The 12,135-nt window shown below is 47.7% G+C and overlaps 1 protein-coding gene across 3 annotated transcripts in view; it reads right to left on the bottom strand.

Moving 5' to 3' along the window:
• Window positions 1–12,135, bottom strand: part of OLFM2 (olfactomedin 2) — a 61,313-nt gene that overhangs the window by 33,050 nt on the left and 16,128 nt on the right. The window contains exon 1 of one of the 3 annotated variants that reach the window (XM_012729803.1): window positions 11,910–12,129. The exons of 1 other annotated variant lie outside the window; for it this stretch is intronic. In XM_012729803.1, coding sequence (XP_012585257.1) covers window positions 11,910–12,044 — 135 coding nt within the window. In that variant the 5' untranslated portion in view covers window positions 12,045–12,129. Of the gene's footprint in view, window positions 1–11,909; window positions 12,130–12,135 lie in introns of those variants that run through there. One more of the 3 variants, XM_012729805.1, reaches the window with a different exon arrangement.

Below are 12,135 nucleotides of genomic sequence, written 5' to 3'. Positions count from 1 at the left end.
TTTCTATTCTGAACAGACTCTCTGACACCCACCCACCCCCAAGGCAAAGAGGCCGGAACTGTGATGCTTGGAGGCAAATGAAAATGGAAAAGAGATGACAAGGAGGAGCCCACCAATGTGAGAGGAAACTAGGGCTTTAAAGAACTAAGTCTCTCAAACTAAAGCAGTAGAGAAACAGATGAAACAGGAAGCCTGAAGGGACATCAAGTGGATGCCAGGACAAACAGGGGGATGAGAGAAAGGGCTGGACAACTGGACACAAGGGATCGTGATCTCTGCATTTCTTCTTCTTTTTTTTTTTTTAACTTACTAAATTACCAGTTCATTATAAATGGATAAAACTTAGAAACAACCAGATTGAAGAGGTGCACAGAGCAAGATACGGGGAAAGAGGGCAGAGCGTCCATGTTTCCACTGAGCACATGTTTCCGCTCTCCTAAGACCTTATATGTCAGCAACCTACAAGCTTTCCAAACCCTGTCCTTTGGGAATTATTTTTTTAGTTAGATTTTTTTTATTTTTTTACATAGTTCTTCATTTTGTACATTTGTTCATCTCACTTGTAATCCCCATGGGCTTCCAACCACCAGTTTACCTGTGTGGCATCACCACAGTCCAGCAGGATCTCTGCATTTCAAGAAGAATATTCATAATAGTAACCACATTCCACTCACTGGTACTGGTGGTCCTTCACATGCCCCAGGCCCTCCCCGTGATGGCCCTCGAAGCCTTTTCCACGCACTGGCCACCGGGAGCAGCTCTGATGGGTGGGCAGTGTCAACCAAGCAAGAATCTCAGCTTAGGAAGCCAGTAGAGTGATGCTGGGTGCAGGGCTCTGTGTTTCCAGAGGCTGTTGCTGGGCCACCCAGGGTCCTGCATGGCTGTGGACTTGCTTTCAGGAGTCCTCTGAAAAGAGCCTGGGGGCAATTTGGGGCAACTCCAGGAGTCCAAGGAATTTGGGAGGAACATTGGGTTATTCATAGCCCAAAATAGTGGTTTGTAGATAATGGGGTCCATGGGGGTTCTGTGACTGTGAAAATCCATGTTTAGCCACAGGCATGGTGAACATCTATGCTCTGGACACATACAGAACATCTGGAAACATCTGTAAACATCTGTGACCAGTCATGCACACGTGTGCACATTTGTGTAAATCCAGAATGACCTGTGCACCTGTGGGCAACTGGAAGCACGTGCACCTTGTGCAGCTGTCTGTGACCACGAGCACCCCTTCATTCACAGGCACCCCATTCCCAAAACTACACAATGAGTCATCAAGCCAACGGTATCTGCAACTCTACATGTGAATGCCAAGTGTCTCTGCATCTATTTGTCTCTCTCCTTGAGCACACGTGGGCAGGTATCACTCTACTGCCATGTTTGTGGGTCACCTGTACCCACAAACTGCTCCACCCATCACACAAGTAAATGCCTCCCTGCAAATAAGCAGTTTTCTGAACTCCACTCTGGTCACATACACATGCATATGTCTACTCAGAAGTCACAAACATGTAACTTATGTGTGCTCTCAAAACTGCCAGCCCTTTCATGGATCATTCTCTATGTCCATTTGTGCTCATCTGCCTGTTTGCATGAACTTTCTTCCACTCCTCTCAGTAGGAATTGACATCTGGGTACATTCTGTCAGTTGCCCTCTCAGGTCTCCCCAAGTAACTCATTAGCATTGCAGTCAGTCCTGAAATATTCCTGCAGAATTTATGTTTTACTAATCAGCTTGGTGTCCTGCTGAGGTCACATGGTACTTACAAGGGCTAATGGATCCAGCATTGGCCAGCAAGGTTGGGGAATCCTGGCCTCCCAGAATAGCCAGAGAATATATTCACCAGAATGAGCAAATTCCCCTTTCTTCTCACTGCACCAAATGTCCCAGGCAGTGTTTGCCTGCAGAACCTAAGTCTCATTTCAAGTTATGTTTATGGCCCCAACACTACCCTGGCATCGCACTAATGGATGCATCAGACTTATTATATTCAAAGCTGCATCACACTTATGGGCATTACCCTGAGGGCTCCATCAACAGACCTGACGTTATATTGAAGGCTACATTATATCTTTGGGCATTACATAGAAGGTTGCATCATCAAACCTGTCTTTATGAGAAGACTGAATCACCCTTTCCGTCACTCAAGTCCAGACTGAACATTATATTGAGGGCTTCATAACTAGAAAATACAATTTTGAAAGTAACATTTTCCCTCTACACTAGTAACTCCCCTGTGTGCAGCCAAAAGGGTCAGGCAGAGGTGAGGTTAAGAAGTAACCTTAAGGGGCTGTTGCAGTGGGGATCTGGGAACCCCGGCACAGTGCACTGAGGAGGGAAGCTATAAAAAGGCCAGAGAAGCAAACATACTTCAAAACTTGGAAGTGGCCCCTCATGATCCACCAGTTGCTGAAGGCGTCAGGACGAGGCAGAGTGCAGCTGGGGGCTCACCAGTTCTTCCTAGAAGTGGCAGGTAGTAGCCTCTGCTAGCCCCCTCAGGAGACCTTCAAAACATACTTTTTACCACGCCTCAAGGAGAAACGCTCAGCACATGAGCACGGGCCGCACACACGCCCTGACACACCAAGCATGCTGTGCTCCGATGTTCCCCACATGAGACACAGGACCTCATTCCAACATGTCCCATGGGCTCAGACACGCCCAGGGGCCACTGGTTTCTCCTTACACGAAAGACATGAATGCCATGCAAACACACCCAACGTGCTCAAACATACTACAACATGCCCTGACATGCATGGCAGGTTTCGACATGTGTGCGCATGCCTCGGCATGCTCTGGGGGTCTGCCTGAGTCTCTATGCCTGTGGCCCGTTGCCCTTCTGGATGGATTGATGGGGCATCGGGGAGAAGGTTGTTATAAATTAAACATTGACACACTGTCTGAGCAACGGGTCTGTCATCCACTCATTGGCTGACTCTCTCCCAGGAGGCTTCAGGACTGCAGGGTAGGAGAGAGGGCAGAGGAAGTGGCTCGCTTAATTAATTAGTCCTAATTGAGATATCTTTGTAAATATTCCCTTATTGAAGGACACGATCCCATTGTTTCCTGGGAATTTGCCGGCTCTATTTGTCTCCAGTCCCTGAGTATCGCAGAAATGACAAGAAAAGAAATAGCACTCCTCAGGACTGTTTGAACCTTAGCTGTGCTTCTGATAATGATGGTGACACTGAGGGATGAGAAGGGAGGCTCAGAGATACTCAGAGATCCAGACAGAGTGGCAAGCAGAGAGACAGAGATGAGGAAATACAGGGAAAGAGCAAGCCAGGCAGAAAAACTTGAAAACAGTGAGGACCAGAAGTGGGGACAGATGGACCCATGGGTGGGCAGACAAACCTCCCTCTGCCTTTTCCAGCCTCGACCATTTCCCCACCTCCCCATCTCCTGGGCAAACCACCCACTGCGGCAGCAGCTAACAATCAAGCCTGATTCCTCTTTGACCCTAGCTACCCTCCCCTTCTCTTTCCCTCCTCCAATCACTCCTGCAATCATCTCCCTTGTTCAAAATGAGCTTCTGCAGCTGCAGCCCCGACAGCTGTTCCATCTTGGAGCCAGCACTAGGGTCTGGTGGCTGGGTCCTAGAGGGATGCCCTCCTGGGCAGCAGGGAGGATGGTGGTGAGAAGAGAGGACTGAAGGGCAGGAAGTCTCCTGGACATACCACCCACCCCCACCCTGAGCTCCTGCTGTAGTTCAGGCCTGATCACTAGTATCCCCAGGGATGCAGATACCCAATGTCCATTCTGGAACCTTTGAAGGCTCATGCTGGTCTAGTTCATCTTGCCGCACTCACTGAATACTACCCAACACCCAATACAGGCCCTGGCACTGTCTTGCCTCAAGAGCCCTATCAGGACTAAGAATTCTAGTCTTTCCCCCATCTCCTGTCAGGATCCTGGACTGTGATACAGCAACTATGGTGGTATAGAAACAGAACCCCAGAGAGAAAGACACACAGACTGCAAATGAGATGAAAGAGATAGAGAGACAGAGATGACAGAGTCAGAGACAAAAAGTCAGATATGTACGGAGAGGACAAAATAGATTTAGAGACCAAGAAAGATATACAGAGATAGAGAGAAGCTGAAGTATGAAGAACCAAAGAGTCAAAATACAGAGTCAAAACACAGGCAGACAGAGAAGTAATCATCAATATTCACTCAACAAATGTGTGTTGAATATCTGTCATTTTGTAGATACAGCTGAGACAGAGAAATATAGCTAATGACAGAGACAGAAGAAGAGAGACTCAAAAGACAGAGTTTAAAAATAGAAAAGCACCTAGACTGGGACAGACAGGGACTGGAAAACAGTTTGGCCCCCTACATATCCCAAGTGCAGTCTCTTCACTCCCACACACAAACACACCCAACCCTATATCAAATTCTCTCAAAGAGCCAGGGCCTCCCCCAGAGAGTCGCATTTCTTCCTTGTCCAGCTTCACAGCTGCTCCCCACTGGAGCTTCACAAAGAGGCATCAGCCACCAAAGTCGGAGGTGAGAAAGATGCCAGGATTATGAAAGACACAAAGAAGCAGAAATCAGAGCTTCCTCTGGAAAAGGAAAAAATCAGTCACTAAAGAACCCCCAGGCCCAGACCACATTCCCTTGGCAGCTGTCCATGGTGCTGACAGGATGGGCAAAGTCTGCACTTCAAGCCATTTCCATGTATTGGCATCAAGCTTGGGGTGAACTGGGTCCAGAAAAGTCATCAGCAACACTTACAGAAAGTTCCTGTCTACCTCAAACACGCCACCTTCCAACCCACCCCAACACTCTCTCTCTCTCTCTCTCTCTCTCTCTCTCTCTCTCTCTCTCTCTCTCTCTCTCTCTCTCTCTCTCTCTTTGTCTCCTTTACCAAATCTGATTTTGCCCAATTCTTATTCATCTGTCATGACTCAGGTCAAATGTCACCTCCTCAAGGAAGGCTCTGATGCCTATTCCCTCCCAATTGTATTCTCTCACAGCTCCATATCTCCTTCATGGGCCTGACCAAACCGTAATTATATAATCATTTGCACAATTCTGTGTTCAGTATATCAGTAAGGGAAGAGACTGAGTCTCTCTTGTTCACTGCTGTGTCTACAGCTTCCCCAAACAAGACTTGGTGTATAAAAGGATTTAATGGTCACAAGTCAGGGATGATTCTGCTCGGCTCTCTGCTGGCAAGATTACTCCATACTATTATGGTTAAGTTGGCAATTTGTTGAGTATTGACTCAAACAGGAGCATTCAGAAACAAGGGCAGAAAAACAGTAAGAAGTATGCTTCTAATCCCTGAGAGAAGACTTGGGGTTGGGGGTCACCGAAATACTCCTCAAGGCTCAGAGGCATCATCAGGAGGAAGAAGGAGCAAAAATCTTAAGAGGCAAAACTGAATGATTCAGTAAATACCTGCTGTCCAAAACATGAAGACCACAGTTATGCAGAAGAGGGACATAGTTACTGCTTGCACAGCAATTCCATGCTGCTGGTGGCAAACAATGACCAAGATGATTTTAGGTAATTATGAGTACTGGGCAAAAAATAGATGAGGTTCAAATAATAGAGTGGGGACATTTGAGCTGGAATGGTCAGAGGAGCTCTCAGTGGAGGCAACATCTGAGCTGGAATCTGAGTGTGGAGGAAGAGTTGGCTGAATGAAGACTTGAGGGAAGGTAATCAAGGAGGATGGCACAGCAAATTCAATGTTGCAGAGGCAGAAACAAGAAGAGTAGCAAGGGATGGAAGAAGGTCCAAGATCTGAGGCTTAACAAGTTGGACCAGGGAAAGGAACTTAGATTTGGTGCCAGTGAGGCAGGCAAAAGTTAAAAGGAGGCAAATTTCTCACTCATAATCTAGAAGAATTTTCTATTAGGTCTCTTGAAAAATACAACAGGCAGTTTCATATACCTCTCCTGTTCTAAACCACTCCAACTCTCCTACTCTGACATTTAGGATGGAGTACAGGCACCTCGGGCCAAATCTTCCTGTGATCCAGAACCTACTGGCCACTCAGGACATTTCCATACTCCTTCTAACCTGGCACCTAAGTCTCTAGCAACTATGAACCCTGGTAGCCATTCTGTGTCCACAAGAATGCTCCTTGTCTCTGAGCCTTTGTCTGGGACGCCCTTGGTCTGTCTTCACCTTGTCAATTCCGTCTAGATTTTAAGATTCAGTTTCATCAATGACATCTCCAAGATGTCACATCACACTCTAGCTGGTTGCAGCTGCCCATCTTCTGTGCCATAATACTTCACCTCTCACACCACATCATGTCACAAGCACCTAGATGGTAACAAGATTTGCTTGAAATTAGGGGCTTTAGTAATCTTTGTATTTCATAATCAAGGACCCTTCCCACTACAAAGTACATGCTCAATAAATATTCTCTTACACTTTGAAGTACTGAAGTAAAAGCAGAAAGTTCACAATGGGAAGCCTGTGAAAGGCAGCTATGGTTCAAATCTACAATATACCTGTTTTTCTCCACTTCCTTGACCTTTATTCTAGCCCAGCCCCCATAATCATTTACCTGAACTGATGCAGTTGCTTCTTCCCTGATCTCCTGGCTCTTGCCCTCCCCTTCCACAGTCTGCCCCTCCCCTCTTCTTCACCCTGGCAGAGGCCAGAGGAAACCATGGATATATGAGTCAAGTCCTACCCTTCCTCCACTCAGCAGGCTCCCTGGTATTCCACTTACTCACTAAACAAATATGTATTGAATACCTACTGTATACTTGATCCTGTGCTAAACGCTAGGACTACAAAAAGCAACAAAAGTTAATGTTTTTAAAAAGCAGAGCTAATAGTTATAGTGAGGAATTAGACAAAAAGATATTAACTACACAGAGTATATTAGAAGGTTAAAAGTGCAGCAGACAGAAATGTGAAAGCAGGGCAGGTTAGATGGTACGCTACAAGCTAAGTAGAAAATCCCTACAGTGCCCCCCCAAAAGTGATGTGGCTCCTGACACGTACTGCCCATATCTCCTCTTGTTCCCCCACCCTCATTCACTCTGCCCTAGCCACGGTGGCCATCTGTTTCTCTAACACATCAGATATGTCCACCTCAGGACATAGCTGCATTTGCTGTTTCTTCTGTGACCCCACCCCCACCCCGAGATGTGAACCTTCAGATATCCACTCAATTGTCACCTTCTCAGAAAGCACACAGTCTAACAGCCCATCACTCACCATGTACTAGGCTTCCATATTCTGTGCTGCTTTCTTTTATTTTTTTTAAGATTTATTTATTTATGCATACAGAACTGGGGTACAGGCCAGAAGTGCAGGAGCAGTGAGAGGATTCACCAAAGGCAGAGTGGGGAACAGAACAGGTGGATCCACGAAGTACACTACTGAGGGGAGCAGCGGGAGATACAGGAGAAGTCTGCCACACCATGTGGGTCACCTCCCTGGCCAGGGATCGAACTTGCACTGAAGTGGCTGCAGTGAGCTTCACAGTGCTGCACTTTAACCCGTTGAGCCACTGGGGAAGGCCCTATTCTGTGTCTCGTTATAGCACCCATCTGGAATACTACAGGTTTATCTTTTTGCTTATTTATTTATCCCCATCCCTGCCCTAGAAAGTCAGTTCCATGAGGACAAGAACCTCTGTTTGTTTTGTTCATTGTCATATCCTTCGTAACTAGACTAGTAGCTGGCATATAGTAGGCACTCAATAAAGAGTTGTTGGATAATAGAGTAAATGAATAAATGCAGACGCCCTCTAATAGAATGCTTGATACGTAGGATGAGAGTAGGAGGGGCCAGCGGAATGGGGGAGTACTTACAGTGGTTCATAATATTTAGTCACACTTTTGATCCAGGCCATGGAAGGCCCACACTTCCCACCCACTTTGGGGTTGGATAAGTTGTGTGATTTCTGTTGACAGTGAAATGGAAGCAAATGTAGCAATCCCTTTCAGAGCAAACCTTTAGCAATCAGTGGGGATTTTCCCTCCTTCACCTCCCTTGAGGACCAGACCACCATAAAGCCTCCATCACCCTGGTTCCAGGTAACGACAAGGAGAGAAGCCTCCAGCCAGCATGGAATACACAATGAAGCCCTAAGTGTTGGCTGTGCTGAACCACAGAGATGTGAAGCTGCCGGTCACCATAGGGCCACTTGGCCTCTCTTGACTATATCTGAGTATCTGGGGCCTTCCCTCCCCACAAGAATTCTTCAACAAAAAGACCATAGATTCTGAGTGTTGGTTTTCTATGGGAAAGCCCACAAAGGGCCTTTTACTGAGAGCTGCCCAGACAGTCCTCATACTTCCCATGGAGAAATAGGTCCTTTCCCTCCTCAGTATCCCCTTCCTTCCCTCCAACCCTTAAGGGGGAGGGAATGAAGAAGGGCAGAGCATATGAGACACAGGTAACTTACTTCAGGCCCCATAAAGACGGCAGCTGCTGGCGATGGTCTGACAGCTCTTAGTCTGTTCTGGATTTATGACCCCCAGGTGAAAAGCCATTCCGCCAATGTCTGCCATCCCACAGGGATGCTTATGGCTGGGAGCTGGCTAAAGATAGAAGTGGTGGCAGCTTCCTCCTCACTCCTTTCCAGAGATGGTCCATAACACCATCTTTTAGAATCTCCTAAAATGTTAAGCTGCTGCTCCTGGTTGATTTGGGGAGTGGAAGCCAAAGATGAAAATGACCAGAGGATCTGGATTCATCCCCACCTCACCACTGAGGGCCTTTATGAAGCCACACACCATCCATAAGGTATCCAACCTCTGCCTCATGACTGGGAATTTCCAAGAACCCTTCAGCCTACCCATGTTGATGCTCTAACCTTCTTATGCTCCTTCTCACTGAGCACATGCTTGTACTTTCCTTTGTTTTCCCTAATCCAAAAGAAGAGAGATTATTTAGACATTTGACAGGTATTTATTCCATGTGTATTATGAGTTTGGCTACAATAGGGAATCAAGCAAATCCTCCTTAGTGAACACCTATTATGCATCCAGCCATCTGTTTCCATTTGAAGGTAGAATTTGTAAATCCTATTTGTGATTATTGATTCAACCACTTGACATATTTATTGTGGCCTTAGGGTTCAGAAATGAGCAAAACACAGATCTTCTCATGGGTCCTATGGTCTACCTGGAACTCTGAAATCTCCTTGAGTAGTGAAGATATTGGAACTTAGAAATATAATTGCACCCAATCACCCACTAGTAAGTTACAGGGCCAGAAGTCAAACCCAAATATTTTTTAACCCGGTCCCTACCCCCACCCCCAATATGTTTAACTCAGGGCAGGCAGTGAGTTGGGGACCTTCAAGCATATATATGCATGGTATGGAAGACGCACTAAATAGTTTTGTTGAATAAGCAAAATGTATGGAAGAATGGATGAATGGATGGATGGATAAAAGGATGGCTGCATAGAAGGCAAATGAGGAAGAAATGGTTGGATAATGGATTATAGCTGGAAGGAAGGACAGGTAGATGGAAGGATGGATGCAAAGGATAGCTGGAGAAACAGATAATAGATCATGGAGAGATGGAAAGATTAATAGAAGGATAAAGAGAGGGAAGGAGGGAGGGGGAGGAAAGGAGGCATGAAATGATGAATCAATAGAGCAACAGATGGAAGAATAGAAGGATGAGAAGCCAGATGGTAGATCTGTTACCCAAAACAGTACTGTGCACTATGAATTCCCATTTCACAGATGAGCAAACTGCAGCTCAGAGTGGTGAAGTCACTGGCCCAGAGTCAACAGCGTCATAGTGCAAAGCTGGGGGGTAGTCTGAATTCTGACCTTGGTCTGTCAGATTCCCAAGACCTTTTCTAAAGCACCTGCAAGTTACAGCCCCGTCCCAGGCCCTACCCCTGTCTCTTAGCACTCTGCAGAGCCCTCCTTGCAAGGCTTAGTAAGACTAAGATTTGGGAAAGGTGTTAAGGATGGGAGAGGTATTTACTTCCGAAAGATTTCATGTATGTGTTGGCTTGTGGTATTATCAACTAAGGATGAACTAGAGTGAACACTAAGCTTATTAGGGCACATACACTCACGCACCCACAGAAAACACATAAGCACATGGTACACATGGAATCCATCCACACGCACACAAGGCAGGCACTCACCTATTCACAGATTTGCACATAAGCCCACACATTTACAAAGCCATACACACCCCACGTATATGCATACAAAATACTCGCATGCTTATGTACTTAATTGCACATACATGTGCACACACAAAATCTTAACTCAGAAATGTTTTACACACATATGTACACATTCCCCAGATACATCGTATGCTCATACTGACACACCATATGCTGCACTGCACATAATATGTGCATACAGTTACACAGATTCACACTCCATAGCTGGTGGGAGAGTGAATATGGCGTCTGATTTCAATAAGATAACTGCTCTCTCCCTCCTCAGAAGGCAAAGCAAGAGGACTAGCTCAGAGTCACATATACAACTCATATGCAGATAGGCAATCATTTAACACACACAACCCATAGTCACGAAAACACTCACTCAAGGACACACCCACACTCATTCTAGGACACACTCACACACATGAAGACACTACACTAGCAAGACACATGAACTTCCTGCCCCCCAACTCATGCATGTGGGTTTGCTCACATGCACACACACACACTCAGAAGCACAGACAAAACAAGGCATACTCACATAATACCGCTCAATGTGACAGAGAGAAAGACACCATTCCACACACTGGCTTCAATCTGAAAAACTGAACTAAAAGCCTTTACCCATGTCAAGCCAACGGCCATATACAGTTCCCTCTAGGAACTGTACAGCGCCTGGACACAATGCATGGTGCCCCCCTCTCTGCTGGCTTTCAACCCTTGGGAGCAAAGATGTCTTTCCTCTCAGGGAGGGGAGAAAAAGAAGTAGTGTGGTGGGCCCCTGGAGGCTGAACAGGGAGCTGGTGAAGTTGAGGGAACAAGAGCAGGGAGACCAAAACCAGAGCAATCCAGCCCCACATATTGGGAGGGGTCCCCAAAAATAGAATAGGAAACCGCTACTAGGGGCATGGAGTGGAAGGGGAGAGGCAGGTCTGGAAGATGCTGAGGGAAGTTTGCAGCAGAGAACGCCCCCTCCTCTCTCCCAGGACCACCATTACTAATCCAAATGAGTCCCCTACTCCACCCCCAAAGCTCAGTGGAGGGGGTGGGTGGAGGAAAGTGATAGAAGGGAAGAGAGACATCCTGGAGCTTCTAGGGGCAGTAGCAACCCCTGTCCCAGTCATACCCATCTGTCTCTTAGGGCGAATTAGGGGAATAAATATTCAGCATAGTGAGGAGGAAAATCCTGGGGTGGGGGTGGGGGGTCCTGTGCAGTGGAGAGAAAAACATAAAGGCAAAAGGAGATACAAAGTCAAAGAGAGTAACAGAGACAGAGACTCGGAGACATAGAAATACAGGAGCAAAACAGAGGGGAAAAAATAGAGGGGGGGCGAGAGTGGGTGTTGATGAAGGGGAGAGACAGCTTTGAAGGGACTGCTCAGAGACACAAACAGGCAAATATCCTGACGGTGGAGACACTCGGAGACCCCGAGACTTCCCCATTCAGAGACAGGGTTTTTCCCAGTCCCCCAAACTACCCTCGCGCTCCGCCCCACTCAATTGGGACGCGGCTCAATTCCGCAGCCCTTTCCGCCTCCGCCCCGGCTAGAGCAAGCCCATTTGCCACTCCAACACTGTTCACTAGTAATAATAACAATAATAAACAGCACGGAGACGGCTGGAGGTCCAGGGGCTCCTCCGCCCCCACGTCCAGTACCCCGAGGGCGCCCCCAAACCTGGAGCGCGGGGAAACTGGGGGGCGGGGGCCCCCGGGGGCTGCGGCGACGGCGGCGGCTTGGGCACCACGCCCCCCGGGAGCGCCCCCAGCGCCGCGGCCACTCACGATTTTCTCGGAGGCGCCCGCGCGGGACACGGTGCCGTTAAGCCCCACGAGCGAGGGCAGCGTCTGCGACATCCAGTTGGTGACCATGGCCATGGTGCTCAGCACGGCCCCGATCTTGAGCAGCGGCACCGACATCGCGCCCCCGCCTCATGCCCCGCGGCACTCCGCCGCGCGTCTCTTCGGCCCGCCACCTGGCGCTCCGTCCCTCGCCACCCAGCCGCTCCCG

The sequence above is a fragment of the Condylura cristata genome, unplaced genomic scaffold (genome assembly GCF_000260355.1).
Source record: "Condylura cristata isolate star-nosed mole 26May11 unplaced genomic scaffold, ConCri1.0 scaffold00025, whole genome shotgun sequence".
Taxonomy (NCBI): domain Eukaryota; kingdom Metazoa; phylum Chordata; class Mammalia; order Eulipotyphla; family Talpidae; genus Condylura; species Condylura cristata.
Note: the sequence above shows the minus strand (reverse complement) of the source record. Positions and strands in the feature narration are given on the sequence as shown.